Here is a 22076-nt window from a genome sequence, read left to right on the forward strand (position 1 = left end):
TTTCCCTACACTGGGGGAAATTTTTATAGTGTAAAATGTGACTAAGACTCCTCCTTTCCTACCAAAATGCAATTTATCAACAGAACCTGGCAAAGGTCTCTGAGTGATTTGGTTTTCTGGGCCTTTTGTATAGATTTTCCAAACAACCCTGACAAATTTCCTTTGCTTTCAGAAAGGATTTGGGAAAATTTCTCACAATGCAGAAGCCACCAGGCAAGAACTGTACCTGTGCAAAAGCTTTTAATAAAACTCTAATGCTCCAGACCACAAATGAGGCAGCTGGGCTGAAAAATTGCAGCATAAAAGAGAGGTCAGAGACAGCTTTGTATAACCTGAAGATAAGTGGGGAAGCAGCACTGGGAGGGCAGCCAGTGTGGAGCACTCACAAATTACAAATTACAAATAGACACTCACATCTCTTTCCCAGCTGACAGTTTTCCCACCTGCCTCTTTCAAGATGAGGAATCTCTCTCCTCATCAGCCTCCAGTCAAGCCACTGGGAGAAGAGCCTGAGACGTTCTGAACTCTATCTCACATCATTTTTTTTCCCTGATGTACTACTACAGGTCTCCTGCTTGATTTCCAAGCCCCATTGTGCTCCATCCCCCCGGGCAGTGCAGTTTTGCTCATCATAAATACAGATTTCTCTTTGAACTATAAAGGCAAAAAAGGGTTTCTACATTTTTAGGTGATATATCTTTGTTAAGCAAACCTAACAAACCCCTTAGATATTTACCTAGCAGCTATTTCAACACGTGGCAAAGACCTGGCAGATTAACTCTTGAATTAAAGTGGTTTTTTTCCAGATTTGTTCGCCTGAAATTGAAATTATGAGCATGAACACCTTTATGTAGCTACAATACTTGGTGCATAAAAGGATGCATGTTCTACTTTTGTTTTATTCTAAGTTTACAGTGAGCAAGGAAAACAAAAGACCAGAAGATTAAATTTATTCCTTTTAATCCAAAGAACACCATCAGATATGGCTCCTATATCCAAAGATCAAAGATTGGGAACTTGAGAGGAGATCCAACTAACAAAAACAGGGATGGAATGATGAAGTCATTTACATATCTCAGATACATTTAAGTCATGCAAACCAGAACAGAAAGGCTTTGGGACTAATAAAAAACAAAATTAAAATATAAGTGTGTTGTAGCCATCAGTCTGAGTAATGATAGAAAAATATCCTTTTTTTTTAGTATAGTCCCTCTGAAAACAACTGGGTGCATTTATATCCCAATCTCTCAATAAAGTGACACTGCTAAATTTTCATAACCCCAAACCAGTACATTTTCATAAATTTATGATCCTATAGAAATCAAAGTGCTTATTTTTATAAAAATTATGTGGTGAATCCACAGAAACCCCATATCACATCTTCATTGGAATTGCATCTACAGAACATTTCTTTAAGAGCTGAAAAACAATTCCACTGTATCAGGAATTCCTCAGGATGGCTCCAGCTGCACATCCCAGCCTGTGCACCCAACAAGGGGTTTGTCTCACAGTTCAAGTTTTAAAAAGTGCTCATTGTAATTTGATTTTTGCCCTCACAGGATTTCTGTCTGACGTGGGTTTGGTGATGGTTTCGCTACTCCAGGACCAGTCCAATATTAAATTTTCTCCCTCGGACACTCTGGAAAGGGACCAGCAGGACCTGATGAAGGCACAGGGGGATTCAATATCCCCAGTTCAGCAGAGCGTGAGTAAAACTGGCCCAGGCCTGTTCTCTTTCTTTAAAGATCAAAATAAACATTCAGCTCTTGCTGAATCTCACCAAACCTACTGGTGACAGAGCAAATACTGGAAGTTTTATTCCTGAAGGGTAGAAACCTGAGTTGTGCTGCTCAGCTAATCTTAAACTCCAGCTGAATGTTCCATTCCTTAAAATGAGTGGAAAAGCTGTGCTGTGCTCCCCTGCAGAAAGAACTGGATTTATTCTGATTTTTCCTGTGAGATTTCTCAGATTTGGAGAAAGGGAGCACTCAATAACCTGGCCTTCCTTTTTGTGGAGCACAGGACTTTCCATTCCCCCTTCCCAGGGCACATCACCCTGCTCCTGCCTGCTGTGTGTCCTCTCAAAGCTTCCCAGTGTTTGCTCATCCCTGATGTCAGGGAAATATGCAGATTTTCAGTGCCAGGACCCAGCCTGCAGCCCTGCTCCAGCCTTTCTCCTCCAGATCAAAGAGCACTTCAGCAGCTGCTGTTTTCTGAGGAGCAGGAGGGAGGGGAGGAGATGACACAGGGAGGTTGGAGTCTCTGCCCAGAGCCTGTCTTGTGTCTCCAAATGAGTGTGGCTGTGAGAAGCCAGGACATTCCTCTGCCTGCCCTGGGGGATTGGAGACCCTGGCAAGGGGCTCAGAGACCTTGGCACGGAGTCAAAGACACCTGTGCCTTCGATTTTACCCAATGAAAAAAATTACCAACTTTGTGTGAAGATTTACAAGCCACAAGAGTTTGAGCAGAATGATAGGTAATTTGTCATGGGGTGAAAAAGTAGAATTTTGGGGATTTAGAATAGGGGTTCAAGAGGCAAGATAAAGGAATCTGGGCGTGTCGTGTCCTGTCCTTCTACTCCTTCTACTCCTTCTTCTCCTTCTTCTTCTTCTCCTTCTTCCTTTCCTCCACCTTCTGCTGTGATGGTGACACTTTTGGATTGGTGTAAAGTAGACATAGACTGTCTAACATAGGTAAAATGTATTGGAAATTTATTGTAAATAAAGTAATATATAAATAAAGTAGTTCTTAGTATAAAAAGTTAACACCACCCCAAGGGCAGGCGCTGTGCCACAACCCGACCTGCAGGACAGATCTCAGCAGGTCAGGGAAAGAATGTAATAAATAAGGAAAAATAAACAACCTTGAAAAGCAGAACTGACGAATCTCAACTTCTTCTTTGGTTGTGGGGCTGGGAAAAAGAATTTCTAACACCTCGGGGTCATCTCAACACAGAAACCCGAGATGTGGCCGCCTTAAAGAGGGGAAGTGATGCAATGTTGAGGTCTGGGAGCCCAGCAGGGGATGAGATCAAGCTGGTTTGACCAAACTTGCAGGCGACCTGCACTCATCACATTCCCGTCCTTTAATCTTTCATCACTGGATCTTCCTCAGCTTTTCCCTGAAATGGGCAGAGCAGAGTCAAGGTGTCCTGTTTTTCAAGGATATTTGGGGTTTCTGAGTGGTTTGGGTTGGAAAGGACTTAAAGATCATCCAGTTCCATGCCACTGACCACACCAGGCTGCTCACAGCCCAGTCCAACCTGGCCTTGCTTTTATTAATTAATTAATTGATGAAGAGTTTTGGATACCAAGCAACCAGAAAACTCTTGAGATTTTTTCTGGCATGAAGGTGGTGGTAATTTCACACTTACCATGAAAAATGCATTTTTAATGTAATTAAAGTATAAATTTTATGTTTTAAAATGGTGTATAAATAAATAACTTAGACAATTACAGTAATAAAATATTTGCTCAAACTTAAATATTAACCTTAAATAAATAAATGTGAACTTTAAAATTTCTATAAATAAATAACTTAAATAATGAAAATAATAACATATCTACTCAAACTTAAATACTAACCTTAAATAAATAAATGTCAATATTGCATTGCAGCTTTTAATGTAATTAGAATATCAATGTTATATTTTAAAATTTCTATAAATAAATGAAAATAATAGAATGACTTAGACGATAAAAATAACTTAGCCAATAATAAAATAACTTAGACAATGAAAATAACTTAGCCAGTAATAAAATAACTTAGACAATGACAATAATAAAATATTTGCTCAAACTTCAATCCTAACCTTAAATAAATGTCAATATTCCATCAAAACTTTTAGTGTAATTAAATTAAAATATAAATTTTATATTTTAAATTTTGTATTAATAAATAACTTAGACAATCAAAATAATAAAATATTTGCCCAAACTTAAATAAATAAATGTCAACATTCCATCGCAGCTTTTAATGCAAATAAAATAGAAATTTTATATTTTGAAATTTGTATAAATAAATTACTTAGACAATGAAAACTCTAAAATATTTGCTCAGACTCCAATCCTGACCTTACATAAACAAATATCAATATCCCACCCCAGGATAACCCCAGCTACAGCTGCCAACCCTACGAGCCGGACACCAGGACGGAAAGGACGAGCTCGGAATCCTCCGCCAGCCCCAGCCCTGCTTCCCCATGCCAGGACCCCATCCAGGGCAGGTTCCCTGCCAGCCAAGGAATCCCTTGTGGCAAGAACAAATTCCGGGCGTCCTTCAGCGCCGAGAAATTCCGGCGCTGCAGCTACGAGGAGAACACCAGCAGCTACGAGCGCTTCCTCAAGAGCAGCAGGAACCCCTTCCACCCTTACAAGAGGCAGGTCAGCGAGGATGCTTTCCAGGAGGCTCACCAGGCCCTGCCACCAGAAGCTTCTGCCTTCAAAAGCCACAGGAGCATCGATGGCTTCGAGGCTCTGCCGGGCTCTGCGGGCGCGGAGGAGCCGGAGGTGTTTCCCACCCACATCCCAAATATCTCGGCGGAGCAGCCGTGGTGTAACAGCCTCCAGTACGGCACCACGGGGCAGGAGCACGGCTCCCAGGTCATGGTCAGTGGGGCTTTGCTGCTGTTTTCCCTGGTTTTGGTGGTACAAATGTGCTTTTGGAAGGATTTTTTTTGTTGTGGTGGCTACGTTGGTGGTTGTTGCTCTGTCAGGCTACAGGGTAAAGCTCAGGGAAAGAAGATTTAGACATATCCGTGTTGATTTGGCCAAATTCTCTGTTTTCTGGGCTTTTCCTCAAACAATCCTCAGAAAGAGGCACAAGGACAAATGATTTTCCATCAGACTGGGGTACACGAATCCTAAATGTCCAAATTTGTCATAGTCTGGTGTTTTCTAGAGACAGAAGTTCACAAACCTTTTTTTTTTTCACAAAACATGTATTTTCAAGCATGAGGATGTGGAGCAGATTTAGTCCAACAGCTCACCTGCACTTTTCTCAGTGCAAATAAAAGAGAAACTCCAAGACATGAGTCCCTCCAAAAATAAATATCAGCTCTGTTTATATGTGCAGTGCAAAGTTACCTGGGCTGATTTCAATACTAGATGGAGGCAACTGCCTATTCAGGGCAGCAGAGATCCCTGAAAAGCAAATTAAATTACCCTCCAGTGTCTCCACAATATCTCTGCTGTGATCCAAGGTGCAAAGTGCATCTTGATCACCTCCTGCAGCCAGAAAGAACAACTCCACCTGCCAGAGGAGAGCCCTGAGCTGGTTCTGAATGGCTGGGAGAGGAGGAATTCAGGGCTACCAAATGAAAGAGGAGTTTAAAAAAAAAAAAAAAAGTCTTAATTGGATTAAGACCAGGGGAATGGAGAGATGTTGTCAGGGAACATACCTGGGGATTGAAGCCATCCAGGTTAAGGAGGAAATTGATCTAAATCTCTTATTTCCTGGATAAACACTCATCTAGGTCAGAGGAGTTCAGTGCTGCAAAACCTGTGAGCAGCTGATGAAAAAAAAAATAATTCCCATTTTCTTCCCAAATCCCTGGGCTGCAGGATGCAAAGGCAGCAGAGCAGGAGCCCTTTACAAGCACGTGTAACCAGAACCCAACTTCCCACTTTTAAATCACTTCCATGCTGCTGGAAAGTTGGGATTTCTGAAAATCTTCATCTGGTGGTCACCAAAATAACACTGATGTTTATTAGTAGTGGGTGTCAAACCAAGTCTAATTTGTGCTTCTAATAATATAACATAAAAATACTGAATTTTTTTATATTTATTAGATATACTACATGCCTGATATATAAAATATATATAAGAAATAATGTGTATATATGTTTATTTATTAATATTTTTAGACACACTAAAATGTCATTAAAACTGGCAATATTTTAAAGCAGAGGGATAAGTGCTATTGGATCCTTGAAAACACAAGATTCTCACCGAATTCCTCAATTTTTACACATTTCCTGCATCTTGGTTGAACCCAGTAGCCAGCCCAGTGTGATTTTTTCTCTGCCACCTCTTTCCTGTGCATTACAGACCTCACCCTCCAGCTAATGCCAAAATTCCAGAGGCAGCTGAGGCACTGCCAGCCTGCAAGATAAAATCAGGGAGAATGAAAAACGAGGGAGACACTTGTGCACACTGAGGAATGACAGCTGGAGTGTGTGGTTTGTGTGTGCAGGGAGGAAAAAAAATAAAAATATAAACAGGGCCTGACGTTTTCTGCATTGGAATGTGGGCTGGGATTTCCTTTTTTCGAGTTGTAGTTGTGGAAATGCAGGAATTGGTTCGTGTCTTCATGGAATCATGGAGTGGCTTGGGTTGGAAGGGACCTTAAAGATGATCCAGTGTCACCTCCTGCCACTGTCCCAGGTGCTCCAACCTGGCCTTGGCCTTTCCCAGGGATGGCTCATCCCAGATCTGCCACTGAAACATGAACCAACTTCTGTTCACCCTTACTACAACACAACATAATTAAGCCCCAAAACTCAACATAACGAGGGTAAATCCAGACAGGGGCTGATTATCCTGTTCTAAATCCAGCTGTTTTCTCTGCTCCCTCTTCCTTGGCTGTTTTGCAGCAGGACTCGGACATGAAGCTCAGGACATCCCCCCTGGAAGGGCAGCCTGGTTTGTATTGCTACCAGCCCCAGGTGCAGCAGATGTATTGCTCCTCTCACCCTTTCCATCAGGTCAGCACCAAAATCTCTCCTCTTTAGCACTCAAATGGTACAAAAATTGTGGTAATCATCTTTTTTTTTTAAGGATTTAAAAATATCTTTCAATTTCTGGGTTTGCAGGGTTGTGTTTGTGTGCCTACAGTCTGTTTATAAGATGTAAAAAGAACCACAGCTAAATGCACCTTAAGACGGTCATTAAGAAAAAGGAGGGGGGAAAAAAACAAACCAAAACTTGTAGAAGTGGAATCTTGGTACTGGGTATTTGTATTTTCACCATTACACTCAAGAAAATTTGCTTTGGAGCCAGATAAATTATTAATATAACCCTTGATATTTCAGGATCTTAATTAACTGTGTGTCCTAGAGTGACACACTAACTTCCTTTAACTTAAGTTCTTTTAACTTCAGGAAAAAAAAACCTAAATAGATTGTTAAAATTCAGACCAAACATAGAAAAATATTTTAAAGTAAAATTGGAACAGGAAAATGATGTTCACTTTCCTTGTGCTTGATGGCACACATATCTCTTTTGAAACATTTTGCCTCTTACATCATCCCAAGAGAAAAATTATTCAGCTGAAGCATAATTGACAAAATAAAATATAAATATAAATATAAAAAAAGGGAAGGTGACATTTCACTACCATCCTAACTTAGAAATCCATTATTGTTAATTTAGAAGAAAATGGTCCCAAAATGTTGCCAAAAAAATCTCTGCTGCAAACACAAACTATTGTGGATATGTCACAGCTCCATATATCTCACTCACTATAAAAATGCCATTTCTGTGTGCAGAAACCCCACTTATCTTGTGAATTCATGGAATATTCTTAATTTCTTTACCCATTCTGCAGCAGGAACCTTTCCCCTGTCCCTGCTGCTTTGACAGCAGTGCTGTTTCTGTACTGATCACATTCCAAAAAACCTCCAGATTAAAAACTCCTGGGAGCTGCCAGGCAAGACCCAACAGGCACCAAGAGGAAAATCCTCCATCCACCTGCAGGCTGGCACTGGGACAGAATCTCTGAAGTGCAGCAGGTTTCTGTCAGACTTTTCAATACCTGTGCTTAATGTTAATGTAGAAAAAGTCTGGCAATGTGTTCTACTGCTCAGGAATAAAATAAAATAAAAACATAATTTAAAAAAAATAATAATTTAAAAAGCTGTAAGAGGTAAAAGAGGTAGAATTGCTATCCCTGTGCCATAATCACACACTGGGAAATGAAAAGAGCTGAGATGCAGCTGAGAAAAGTGGAATAATCTCTCCTGCATGGAGCAGCCCCATTATTAACTCTTTACATTTCCAGCTGGAATGGGGCAGTGCAAGTTCAATCACTCCAAGGAAGTTCCACTCTGGAGAACGGGCCCTGGAGTGGAGGATGTTCCAGCTGAGCCCCAGTTTTCATTAGAGGGATGAGAGGGGTTCAGCCCCTTCATTAATTTTGTGCAGAAGATAGAACAGCCTCACCTTCCCCTTGGCTGGACACAGCAGAAGAGGTGACTCAGAAGAAAAATGAGTTATTATTGACCCGAGTGAGCAGCAGACACTGGCTGGAGTCACTCACCCACCCACCATAAAACACCTTTCATGCCAAGGGAGACTGTAAAACCAGCTCCAGCCTGTCATTCCAGCCCATTCCCCAGCCTCCCTTCCCTCAAAAAGGATTCATGGAACCAATAAAACAGAAATAATCCCTAAAACGCCCAGGTCTGGCCTTTCATGGTGACATCAAAAGCAGCCCTATCTTAGGGATGTTTCCTTTCAAAGAGCCACCAAAACCAGTAAAAATCAGAATTATTGTAGGAATTGCCCAGTTTTCTGCTCTTGGGGGGAAATCTGCAGCCAGTGACAAGGCAGGGAGCACCACAGTGCACACAAAAATTAGTTCATGGCTGTTCTGGAGACTCTAATTGTGCCCAATATTTAGTTTAACAAGGCAGGACATGATTAATTATGTACATTTCATTTCTTTCACTATGCAAACAACTGAGTCTATTCAGTCTGGTTTTCCACATTCCATTTCAGGCAGTTCAGTGTTAGGAAGATAAAAGCAAACAGGCAAGAAAAACTCCAGCAGCCAGCATAAAATTACTGAGAAAATGACATCAATTATTCAGAGTACAGAATAAATAAACAAACTGAGAATATTTTGTTGTTTTAAGAACAAAGACCAAGAGCAATCAAAACTATCAATCCAAAAAAATAAAGGAATTAGAATTAGAAACTAAGGAGATGTCCAAGGGGTTTTTCCCAATGAGTCTTGAGAGTTACATGATAATTTTCCAGAGGAACCACACAAACCTCATGGCACAGGACTGCTGGAGCTGAGCAGTGAAACACCAGGACAGGGCTCAGCAAACTCTGAGTATCAGGGAAGGCATCCAGGTAGATTTTTTAATAGTGTGTGACAGGACTTCTAATTCTGGCCATGTCCTCACCCCTGGCATCAGGAAAGATTCATCTGGAAGAGGCAGAAATTCCTCTCTCCCAGAGAGCCAGCTGATGTTATCTTATCTACACTGAATCATGCTCCTTTGCTCCTGACAGTCTCTTTGCAGCAGGTTTAAATTGTAATTTGAGGGGAAATGTGGAATATTCAGAAAATAAAAAGACCAAGTGCCGTGTTTAAAAAATTGAGGACAAATCTATGGAAGCTCTGGTGCAATCCAGGCTGCCTGTGTGGTTCATTTCATCTTTCACCTGGTTTTTTATCCTGGTGATCCCATCACTTCAATGTGTCTTGGGACAGGCTTAGAGATCTCCTGGAGAGATAGGTCAGCATTCCTCAGGGAGCTTCTGTGGCTGATCCCAGGGCAAGAGTGGCATAAATATTGTCTGATTTTAGGGGTCTTGGCTATTCTTTTCAGATTCCTGATTCAGAAAATGGAGTGGAAAAGTCACTTGAGGTGGTGGTTAACAGCACATGAATTCCTGGCCCTGTGGAGAAGTGTTTTCCTTGGATTTGACTCTAGGGGAACAGACAGGGAGCAGCCCAACAGCTTCAGCACGAGACAGGCAGTGTGAAACCACCCCAAAAATGTCTCATATGCTGCTCTCCTGACCCCTGGAATGACATCACTGACTTATTCCATAATTATGCATTCATCTTAAATATATTCTGGTGCATCCATTAAAGTTCTTGTTGGTGTTTGTTGGGTTTTTCCCTGCCTTGCACAGTAACAGTGATTTTAATAGAGGTTTTGGGATGCTATTCCCTTAGGAGCAGATATTATATGCTTTCAATTTTTGCCTTTCTGTGCCCTCTCCACATAAAGAAAAAGGCAAAAAAACCCAAAACAAACCACACAAACCCAAATAAGGCTCAGGCAAAACTTCCCTGTTTCTTCCTACATTTTTAGCAGCTTTACTTCCTCAGCTGGTTTTTATAAGGTGAACATTGAAGCTTTTTACTCTGGTGGTTTTAATGTGAGTAAAATGACATCATTCGTTATTTGTGTGCATGTTCAGGGGAGGCTGAAATGCTTCAAAAGAGATGGCTGGAGGGAGATAAGCTCTAGGTCTATAAAATTCAGAATTATCTGGGGACAATTAATAGGACACAGCTCCTCATAGCAGGCAATAAAGAAAATACTTTTTCCCATACAGTATCCTCAGAAATAATGCAGTTATTAGGAAATAACTTGGGGGGTTTGTTGCTAAAGCAAATAACATTTCTGCTGTCCCCCCAGTACCCCTCAGGAGGCAGCTACCCCGTGACTTACATCGCTTCCTCGCACTACCCCTACCAAAGGATTGCTCCTCAGAGCAGCCAAGAATCTCAGCAGCCTCTGTTCCCCAAACCCATCTACTCCTACAGGTAATCCAATATTTTTCCAAGCCCTCACCTTACAGGAAATACCCTGTTCACCCCTGGCCTCTTTCCAGCATCGTTTGCAACAACACGTTCGCTCTATTTGTCTTGTTCCCGGGGTGTGCTGTCCTGTCCCTGTGGATCACAAAACGTTCCAGGCTCTGGGGCCAGCCAAGGCACAGAGAAATTAAGTGTTGTAAAGCAGGGGAACAGTCCTGATCACTCCCCAAAGGAAAAAAAAAGTGAGACGTTTCTCTAATGCAAGATTTTAAGTGTTGCGAATTTCATCAGCACAAGACTGGTGCTGTTTAGTTGTCTGTTCTGTATGAAAACTTATTTTTTCCCCAGTTACTGGAGCAAGGAAATGCCTTGAAAATGTATCAGCTATGGCAGTCACCACATGGGTTTAGCCCCTAAAGTAGATCAGACAATTAAATTTTAATTATCCCTCTGTCACTGTCAGTTTGCTTCTCTTTGTGGCCTTCACCAGTCAAACAAAACCTTCAATAACTACACACCAGCAGGATTTGAAGGTCTTGATTCTACTTTCCATATTCTTTTATTTTAAACCCAGGCTGGACCTTCTAGATGAGCTTGGAGAAGTTAGGAGATTGTTGTGAACAACTGAGTGGAAACATAAGATCATCTTTGTATTTGTGCTGTGACAGTGAAAGTCAGAATAATTACACACAGTGCAAAAAATCGTCTATTTTTGGTTGTGAGAAGTCAGGCAGAAGAGGCTAAAATGCTTTTTTTTTCCTCTCCCTAAAGCATCCTGATCTTCATGGCTCTCAAAAACAGCAAGACAGGGAGCTTGCCAGTCAGTGAGATTTACAATTTCATGACGGAACACTTCCCTTACTTTAAGGTGAGTTCCACAGGGGTGGGGAGGGGAATCTCTCTCTAAGCTTATCTGTCAGCAGAGGGAGTAAGGGATGGGATTCCAGCTATGAAAAGAGATTATTTCTTTGGAGATTAATACCAAATCAATTACACACTACATCCTCCCGTGATCACAAGCCACCCAGCCTTTTGCACCTAGGCAGAAATGTGAAATGTGGTAATATTTAACTCGAGAAGGTATTAAGAACTGTTCCAGCTGTGAGCTTGTGTGCATAACAGTGACCATTCCTCACCAGCAGCCCATAAAAAGGGTAAATAATTTAAAAAACACATTCACTGCTTCCACTCAGATCTCAAATACAGGCAGAACTGGTCTTGTAGCTTCCTCTGCCACCAGCAGCACCTTTGCACTGGTGTGGAAGCACAGAATTCCAGGTTATTTCACTTCATCCTGGAGCTGGGATAGTAATTCATCTTGGGCAACAGCATCCCCTGCATGCCCTGCACAAAGAAAAGTGTCAGGTGTGATAATGCACTAAGCTCATAATGACACGCTGAGCTGGGCAGGGAAAGGGTGGATGGTTTGCAGCAGCAGCACTGAAATTTGGATCCCTGCTAGGAGGGAATGGCTCCCCACTCTTGGAGTGGCAGTGGGAAATGCTCACTCAGCACAGGGAGCCAAGAGCAGGAGGATTAGTTAAGATTGGAATGGAATCATCAAGTGCTGCTCCACTCAGGGCTTTTTTTTTTTTCTGCTGATTCTTCAAAAGCACCTCACTGAAGTCCACAGTGGGTGAGCTCAGCTGTGAGCAAGGCCCAAAAATGAAAATAAAGCCAGTGAGTCTGTCCTGTTTCCTATTGCAAATAGCCCTGCAGCAATCAAGGCAAATTTAAAAGAGCCACAGCAAGGCAGTTCAAACATTTCTAATAAAGGAACACTGAGAATAATGAAAAATAAATGTTCCAATACAATTTTGCAGTGGTTTTGGACACTGAGGATAAATAGAGCACACACACACACAAATAAGACTGAATGTGTCAGTAACCAAAGAAAAGTACACATTATCACAGAGGAAGAACTGGAAGGATCCATCACACTCCTGTACTCCCAGATTTCCTCCCAAAGGAATCACTAAGTACTCCATCATTTGTTACAAACAAGAGAAGGGAGAAACAATAAATAAATCTACCATTAGAAATCCCAGGGGAATCCACAGGAAAATAGCAGAGTTTCAAGCAGAGAGGTGGGAATATTATTAATAATTTTTACAGGCATGTGCATGTCCATTCACCAGATCAAACTGAAATTAATTCTCTGTCATCTTACAACACAATTGATTGTAAAATTAATCAGCAGCTTTAAATCAAATAAAGCTGCTGGTGCCAGCATGGGCAGAATCCCTCGGACTCAGGACTGTGGTTTCTCCAGGTGTCACCATCCTGGTCCTTCCTGGTTTTTCAGAACCTCAGTCTTTTTTTAAAATTCATTTAAAAATTGATGAGAATTATGTTACTGCTGTAGGGAAAGAATAGAGCAGGGGGTACTACCCAAACATTCCCTATCTTGTAGTAGCTTTATTTTTGCATTTTACTTACAAGTGCAGCCAAATGTATTTGACTGTAACATCCTTAAAATAACCAGGGGAGAACAAGAAATCAGATATTATGTTTACAGTCATCAATCTCTGTCTCCTCTGGTCTTTACAGCAGAGAATTACCAATACATGGCAAAAATTTATATCCTCCATCCTCCCTGCTTTTGGAGAGTCTTCAGCAAAATAAAACCACATAAAAATCAGCCAAGAACATTTTGCTGCTGCTTCCAGTGCTCACTAAAAAGCAGAATAAAACAGGGAGAGGGGAAGCAATTTAGGTTGGAGAAAAAAAGAGAGCAAGTGCACACAGAGCCTTGCTGGGAGACATGGGATGATACAAGCCGAGTCAAATTAACTGGGATTCGCTGCCACAGCAAATTTAGTTTCTGTGATGCAACAATCTCATTTCTAGTTGAAACAGAGCAATCCAACTCCTACGTCCTAAAAAAAAAAAAAAAAATCTACGCAGCTAAAGTTGAATTAGTCTTTGATGTACCTCTCCCTTCTCTTGAGACCTAGATTTAAAGAGAAAGGGTTTTGCAAGATCACTGAACTCTTTAAACTTCAAGAGCTGGTCAGGATCAGTGGGGCTGGACAATAATTTTCTCCTTTTTTTGTAGTGATTAGTGAGTCTAACAGAAAGCTTTAATCTTTTTAATTGGAGTTGTTGCCAGTGGGCTGAGAGGGCAGAAAGGTCTGTGGTGTGATGGAAGGGCTCGGGGGTTGTAGATGTGGCACCTGGGGACATGGATTGGTGGTGGCCTTGGCAGTGTCAGTGGTTGGACTCGGTGACCTCAGAGGGCTTTTCCCACCTCGGTGATTCTGGGATTCCCCAGCAGATTTTGTGATTCTGCACTTTTATCCATGCTGAACACAACCATGGCCAAAATCAGCCACAGCAAGGAGATTCCAGCTACTCAAGAGCAGCCCCAGCAGCCAAATGGTTCATTTAACAATCACACCTGCTTTTAAAACTGGTGGTTTTTCTCTTAACACACTCAGGGTGTTAAGCCCTACCTGGGCAAACAAATTCTCACAGCTCAGCAATCCCAAATTTAATGCAAGAACCTGCTCAGCTCCTGGCAGCAGCCTCCAAAATCAATCCATGTACTTTTTGCTTGTACAGTTTCTAAAACCATCTACTAATTTACACCCCCACACGTTCTGAAAGCCTCTGAGGAGCCCGTGCCGCTCCCATCTGAGCAGAAACACCAATTATCCTGTCTAGGTACACAGGGGGGTGTGGAGCCTCTGTGCAGGGCAAGAAACAGGAATATTCTTCCAGGTCAGCTTGTTCAGTAGCTAAATATGTCATTTATCTGGGAGGAACAGCTTTATTCGCTTTTGGAACTGCCAGAAAGTTACTTGAATATTATCTGGAAAGGAGAAAAAAATTTGATTTGTCATGTTTAGTATGACCCTGTGGCAGAAAAGGCTTTAAAGGTTTGGGGTCTTCTCTCTTCTCTCTTCTCTTCTCTTCTCTTCTCTTCTCTTCTCTTCTCTTCTCTTCTCTTCTCTTCTCTTCTCTTCTCTTCTCTTCTCTTCTCTTCTCTTTCTCTTCTCTTCTCTTCTCTTCTCTTCCTCCTTTCTGTTTCAATTTGTGTTGTCTCACCCATGAGTCAGGATAGTGAAATGCTGACATCAGGTGGGCCAAAATGGAAGAAACTCTGCTGCTCTGAAGGGAAAATAGTTTCTCTTTTAGTAAATAGTATGTATTTCATTCCACACCTCTTTATTTTTTAATGAAGAAAGTGTGTGTTAAATTTGGTCCTCAACTCATCAATAAGGCTTTATCCACACAACAGTTCTTTACAAGCTACAAAACAACAGGGTTTACATTCCTTATAAAAGCATGTACAAAAAATTAAATCCTGATAAAATAATTTCATCAAAGTATGTTCAAAATTCACAGTCTGCCTGGTGAAAGCCAAAGTGGGCTCAGATCCATTTATAAAAGGTGGTCTGAGAGGAAGTCTGATGGACTAGACAACGATTAAAGAAATTATCAAACTATCAAAAATCTGGCTTTTTATGAGAGAAGGATTGTATTAATAAAAATTTTTAAATGAAAAAAAAAAAACTTAATGAACCTAAGAGGGAAATTATAATTTTTAACATTTTAAAAAAGACTGTGGAAACCCACATTTATTTCTCATGCTCTCTGTTTAATAATTCTCTGCTTGATACAAACAGTTATGATAAATATTTGCATCCATGAATATGAATCAACAGCCACGAACAACCTCCCCACATTTCAGAGAGCTGTTTCATTTCCTGCAATTCTTATGAGAAATTGAAAAGAAAATATGAGGATTTTTTGGCAAGCAAGGAAATAATCATTTGAATGATCCAGTTTCAAGAACCTTCCAGCTTCTACTGCTGAGTTAAATCAAATGCAAAGCACAGAGATGAGCGATCAGCTGTGGAAACCTGTATCTCATCTGGAGGGCTTGTGATTGAACCATTTGGTTATGTAATGGGCCAGCACAAAGTCACACCTACAGTAGCATGAGAAACCCCTTTGAAGTCTGCCTGGACACTGAATTTGAGCCCAGGGAGCACCCAGTGCTTTAATGAAGAGTTGGAAATATTTCTATGTGTTCTAAAATAGATTCTGATCGATTTCTGGTTAGTTCTAGAACATGAATTTTTACACACTTAATTCTTGTGATGTACAAATTCACTCAGAGATCCAGCAGGTCTCTGACAACCTTTTTGCTTAGAAGATCAGTTACTATTTTATCTGATGCCTCTCTTCCCACACAACATGACTGTACCATTTTTGTGGCTTCCCTCTAACGTACAAGTTTCTCACTGCAGAAGGCACAAACCTAAACAGCATTTCTTGTAACCTCACCAGTCAAAACACAGTTATATATATACACATACATTTTAATTTTTTTTTTAGCTTTTAATTTTTTTTTTTTATCTTGTTCTTACATTGGGTTTGTTTCTCCAGACAGCTCCAGATGGTTGGAAGAATTCCGTGCGCCACAATTTATCTTTGAACAAGTGCTTTGAGAAAGTTGAGAACAAGTCGGGGAATTCTTCTCGGAAGGGCTGTTTGTGGGCTCTGAACCCAGCCAAGATTGATAAGATGCAGGAGGAGCTTCAGAAATGGAAGAGGAAAGACCCAGTTGCTGTGAGGAAGAGTATGGCAAAGCCAGGTCAGTCATTTGTTGGTGTTTTAGCTCTCAAACAGCTCTCCCCAGAATTTTTCTTTTCACCAAGATCCGTAAGAGAATTTAAACATCATTTAGGAAAGCATTTAAGGATTTTTCCTGATTGGCAAGACAATTAAAAAAATTAAAAAGCAGAATTATAGTAGGCCTGGCTTTGTAGATATTTACAGATAAGCACAAACAAGCTTCTCCAAGAAAATACTCTCTCTTGATATCTCATTAAACTTTAAGATAAAAAGGTTGGATGGGGATTGGAGCAACCTGGTGTGGTGGGAGGTGTCCCTGTCCATGGCAGGGGGGTGGAATGAGATGATCTTCAACATCCCTTCCAATCTGAACCACTCTGTGAGAAAAAGAACGCTGATATACAAAATATTAAATAAAATCTGAGATTAACTGCTAAGTATCCAACCTTTAAAAGTGGAATTTATTACATACTCACTTGGCAATGATAATTTACAAGCAAACATTTCAGGCTTTGGATGTTTTAATACGTAAGAGCTAGCACTTCTGTTTGCTGTTTCCTGAGTAACACCGCGATTCCTGCTGCAAGAAATGCAGGAATAAGTCAACCACGGACTTTTCCCTTGTTTTCCAGAGGAGCTCGACACCCTGATAGGCGACAAGAGCGAGAAGCTGCGCTCGTCGCTGGTGCCGTGCAGCCCCTCGGGCGCTGCAGGTGCCTCCCTCTCCAGGCAGATGGCAGCGCACTCCCATCCCTTGTGCGAGCCCTCGCTCTCCTCGGGCATCCCGCAGGGATTTCACGGCATCCACGCCTCGGCAGCCCTGCAGGCCAAGAGCCCCCTGCCCGCCCTGCTCGGGGGGCAGCAGCCCGGCTGCTACGCGTCCCCCCAGGGCTTCCCCCAAATGCCCACGGCGCTGCTGCAGCACACGCCCGAGCCTCCGAGCCTGTTCCCTGCTGGGGAGGCTCAGAGCCAGCTCCGGACTCAGCCCAGCATCCCTCAGGATTCCCCAGTGCCGGCTCAGAGCCCCCCGAGCTGCGGGATGAAGATGCTGCCCGAGCATTCTCCGGCCAGGACGGTGCAGGACACGCTGCTGCAGGAGGGAGACCTCAGCAACGACATCGATGCTCTCAATCCATCCCTCACTGATTTTGATCTCCAAGGTAGGTGTTGGAGGTGTTTTTATCTTGGAGAGTCAGGTTTGTTAGCTCCCATCCCAGTCCATCCCATGGATCCCATCCCATCCCATCCCCATGGATCCCATCCCATGGATCCCATCCCATCCCATCCTATCCCATGGATCCCATCCTATCCCATGGATCCCATCCCATCCCATCCCATCCCCATGGATCCCATCCCATGGATCCCATCCCATCCCATCCTATCCCATCCTCCACAAGATCCATTTCTCTCCCTTTTTTCACGTCTCTGTTACAAACCCCACCTTCCTGGGTTACATTTTATGTAAACACAATGCAATTTTGTGTTAAAGCTTCAAAAAGTTTCCCAAGGAAGCTACAGATTTGCATTCAGGAATGTAAAAAACATTCCCGCTCCCCCCGCAGTTACAATTGCTGATATGAAATTCTGCAATACAGTTTTTAGAATGTGTTCTTTAAGTTCAGACCCATTTTCAACTGAAAGCTACTCAAGCACAACTATTTAGTGCCATTCTTACAAGAGAATTGTTGAGTGAAAGGAACCCAGACAAATAAATTTAACTGAGTTAGCATGTTAGCATTTTTCTTTATCAATGTTGATTCCACATCTCTGCTAAAAAGGATGCTCTTTCCCTCTTCCCAAGGCAGTAATAGCATCTACACCCCAAATAATTATATTTTCTGAGGGGTCTTCATATATTCTTCGTAAATATACTTTGCTAGCAGAATTTTAGAAAGAATTTTCTTGAGTTAACGCTGTTTTCTCCCAGATTTAAATTTAAGGAGACAGACAAATAACAACCATCTAAACAACCTCTCCCCTTCCTCAGTCACAAGAGATTAGGATCACCTCCACAAATGTTTAATAACCAACATCGCCTGCAACAAAATGATTCAAAAAAACCCCAAAAACATATGGAGAGAAAATATAAAGAACTGAATCAATCTGTGTGGATTCTTTAACTTCTTTTCTGCCTCTGTCAAGGCCAGGATTGAAGATGGTATTTTGTGTTGAGGCTCAAATGTTTATTATTTCTTGTCTATACAAGTTGTGAGTTCTACAGCATTCTACTAACAAGCTACAAAATGGCTCACTCTCCTTCTCTACAAGGTCTTTTAAGGCTAAACTATCCCATTAAGAAATGACACCTAAATTATTTTTACTTTTAACCCAATAACCAACCACCCGAAGTCTGAGATGCAGAGACTTTTCTGTCCATTTACAAGATACCACCCAAACCCATGGAGAAGAAGGTGAAGAACAACCAGCCACCATCCTAAAACCTCCATCTTACGTTTTATATATATTTTTTATATATATAGCTATATTGCTATATTAATATATTGATATATTTTATATAGCAATACAGCAGTATAGGTATATATATGTATATATAGCCATATTATAATACAATAGCTATATAATATAGCTATTATATATATATATAGCTAGATAGATATAGATATAGATATAGATATAGATATAGATATAGATATAGGTATAGATATAGATATAGATATAGATATAGATATAGATATAAATATAAATATAAATATAGATATAGATATAGATATAGATATAGATATAGATATAGGTATAGATATAGATATAAGTATAGATATAAATATAGATATAGATATAGATATATAGCTATATTATTAAGTTTTCTACCCTCTGATATTACACACTTCTATTCAAGCTACACACCCATAACCTCAGTTCAGTAATTCAATTTTGGAAGCCTTTTCAGGTCAAACGCAGTGGGTTTTTTGTGGGTCTGTGCCTTTCAGCACGGAATTTCAATTTTCAGTTGAAAATTCTCAGCATCCAGGGTTCCAACAATCCCGTTAACCACCATGGGGGTTTTTTTGTTGTTTTTTTTTTAATTGTAGGGAATCTTTGGGAGGAGCTGAAAGACGACAGCCTGGCCGTGGATCCCCTTGTCCTCATTTCATCATCCCCGCAGTGTTTTCCCTCGCACTGCCAGCTGGAGAGCGGCGGCGGCGGCCCCGGCGCGCAGGGGAGCGCGCACGGGAGCGCGCACGGGAGCGCGCACGGGAGCGCGCACGGGAGCGCGCACGGGAGCGCGCCGGAGCTGCAGCTCACCACGCTCTACTCCGCCTTCATGGAGCTGGACACGGTGTCCCCTCCCTACCTGAGCAACCCCGGCTCCAAACCCATCGCCCTGATGTGAACCACACCCCGAAAGCCTCGCCCGAGCCGCGCTGCCTCCCTGGTGGCAGGGTCCACGGGAATATGAATTTTATCTTTTTTGGGTTTGTTTTTTTCCCCAGAACTCACCTGCAGGATATGTAGCTTTACCACGATGATTTTCTACAGACTGATATTAAAAAAAAAAATAGAAAAAAATTGTAAAATATTATTTAAAGAGAATATGGTTAACAGCTGAACTTGTCAACACTATTTTATCAAGGCACTCATCTTCTTCGTCTTCCAGAAATAAGAGGAAAACAAATTCTTGACCTTTTTTTTTCCCTTTCTTTTTTTTTTTTTTTTTTTTTTTTTTTTTTTTTTTTTTTTTTTTTTTTTTGTGTGTTTTTCTTTAACAAAAGCTGCTTGCAAATGAACACAGAACTCACAGCACACAACAATTTAACTTATTTCTTGGAGCCACTGATGGCAACAACATCCACCACAGACCACTCGAAATATAAAATCTACCTATTAAAACATTTATAATCCCCTTGAAAGAACTTCTGGGTTTTGGTAAACGTGAACAGAAAATTCTGCAAGTATTAGAAGATAGAGGACGAGCTGCTGACAGACTAAACCAAAGCAACAAATATACTTCAGTGGAAAATATCAAAGTTTTACTGTATTTAAAAAGAAATTTTAAACTCTGCTTTTTTAATAAAAAAGAACAAAACTATTTAGTAGAATTTTTACTTGGCTGGAAATTATTCCCATTCATACCTCTTATCTTTTGCCACATAAAATAAGCATTGACATGAATTATTAAGCCTCCTTTTCTAATGGTAATAAAAAAGAAGAGAGAAATTGCAGTTGGCCAAATCCAGAGAGCATCTGTGTTTTACTGATCCCTCCAGTGGGGTTTCTTGTGATGCTGAGCCAAATCTTGCAGTAGGTTCCTACTGTCATCTAAACTTTAGGTCTATTTTTCAGGAACAACCTTCTCCTTCTGATTTTCCACAAAGCTGGAATAAAAAAGTAGAAAAATAGAATAAAATAGAATAAAACAATTTTGGTTGAAGCAATGCAATATAAACCCAGAGTAAGCTGGAGAAGGAAGTTAACAGCACTGTGGAAAATAGTCTAGAAATCCAAAAAAATCAGGTTTCCTGGAGATGCTGTGGCTGCCCCATCCCTGGAAGTGCCCAGGGCCAGGCTGGATGGGGCTTGGGACAATCTGGGACAGTGGAAGGGGACCCTGCCCATGGCAGGGGGTGGCACTGGGTGACCTTCAAGGTCTGTCCACCCCAACCCATGTGGGATTCTCTGATCTCTATTCACAGGTGACATAAATTCAGACTAAACCAGGTTAAAACTTGAGTCAGCTTGGGTGATTTAGACCACGAAAAAGCAAGGATGGGACAAAGGAGATGGAATTGTTAATGAATAAATTAAAAAATAAAGACACGGGTTTAATTGGCCGCTGTCTGCCAGCAAGGTGAGAGCTCTGCCCAAACCAAGGCCTAAAGTTACACCTTCACCCTTTTTCTACTAGTCCAGGCTCAAAATCAGATTAGGGGCAGACGGATAAAGGCGACTCAGGAGGAGCACACGTGGTGCAGCTCGGTAATCCCTCACGCAACCACCAAGAAATCCTCACTTGACTCCAACTCCTCTGCTGCAAACAGAATAAGGAGCAGAAGAAATGCAGCCAGGAAAAAAAAGCCAGCAGGGTGAGAGTTATGCAAACATATTAGAGCTGGGGGAATCAGCTTTGGGCCATCTTAACGTTTGGATAAAGAAATGCAGAAAAAGCTAAGTGTGACACATTATTAGAAATGTGAATATTATGGTAAGTCTAAAGCATGTAGTGGGTATAAAGCTGCTAAACAGTATATAAATATAAATAACTATTAATATAACTATTAATATAACTATAAATATATATGTAAATAGAAATAGAAATAGAAATATATAAATATAACTATACACATAACTATACATGTAACTATAACTATAACTATAACTATAACTATAACTATAAATATAAATAAATATAAATATAAATATAAATATAAATATAAATATAAATATAAATATAAATATAAATATAAATATAAATATAAACATAACGTGTATATATTTGTGTGTAATATATATACAATGTATAAAAAGCACAGTATGTGTATATGAAACACTGCATAGGAACAGGAAATTATATGTACATATAACATTATATGTAAATATAAAATACTATTCATAAACAGTGTGCATGCATATATATATAAAACTAAATATATATTAAAAACACAGTAAAAATACATATATATATATATTCAGTGCAATTTAAGAATCACCAACTTACAACTAAACACACAGTATTTAGAGTAGATATTATTAGAAGGATATTATTACCCTAAGTGCCTTTTTTAAAAAATATTCACATTTTAGTCAAATAAATACATATTTTCATACAGAGATGCACTGAGGAAAAGCAAAACCAAAGCAGCCCCTGCCCTGTGCTCAGGCACTGTCTCTGTACCCCTGTGGCTCTTGAGCACACTGCTACTCTGATGCCTTAAAATATGTCACCATCACTCTTAAGCCAAAAATAATAAGAATAATTGGTAAATATTGTTCTCTAAGAATACAGACCCAGGTCTAGCTCCTGGGAGGG

At 40.7% G+C, this 22076-nt stretch overlaps 1 protein-coding gene across 1 annotated transcript; it reads left to right on the forward strand.

The window, feature by feature from the left end:
* The first annotated feature begins 1585 nt into the window (after positions 1-1585).
* Positions 1586-19442, forward strand: FOXN1 (forkhead box N1). The gene is made up of 8 exons (XM_039720542.1): positions 1586-1705; positions 4107-4607; positions 6594-6704; positions 10383-10510; positions 11276-11372; positions 15902-16109; positions 16723-17250; positions 19141-19442. Exons 1-8 carry the CDS (start codon positions 1586-1588, stop codon positions 19440-19442), a joined length of 1995 nt encoding a protein of 664 aa, XP_039576476.1.
* Positions 19443-22076: the final 2634 nt, after the last annotated feature.

This window comes from Passer montanus, unplaced genomic scaffold (genome assembly GCF_014805655.1).
Source record: "Passer montanus isolate IOZ18808 unplaced genomic scaffold, ASM1480565v1 scaffold44, whole genome shotgun sequence".
NCBI classification, from domain to species: Eukaryota; Metazoa; Chordata; class Aves; order Passeriformes; family Passeridae; genus Passer; species Passer montanus.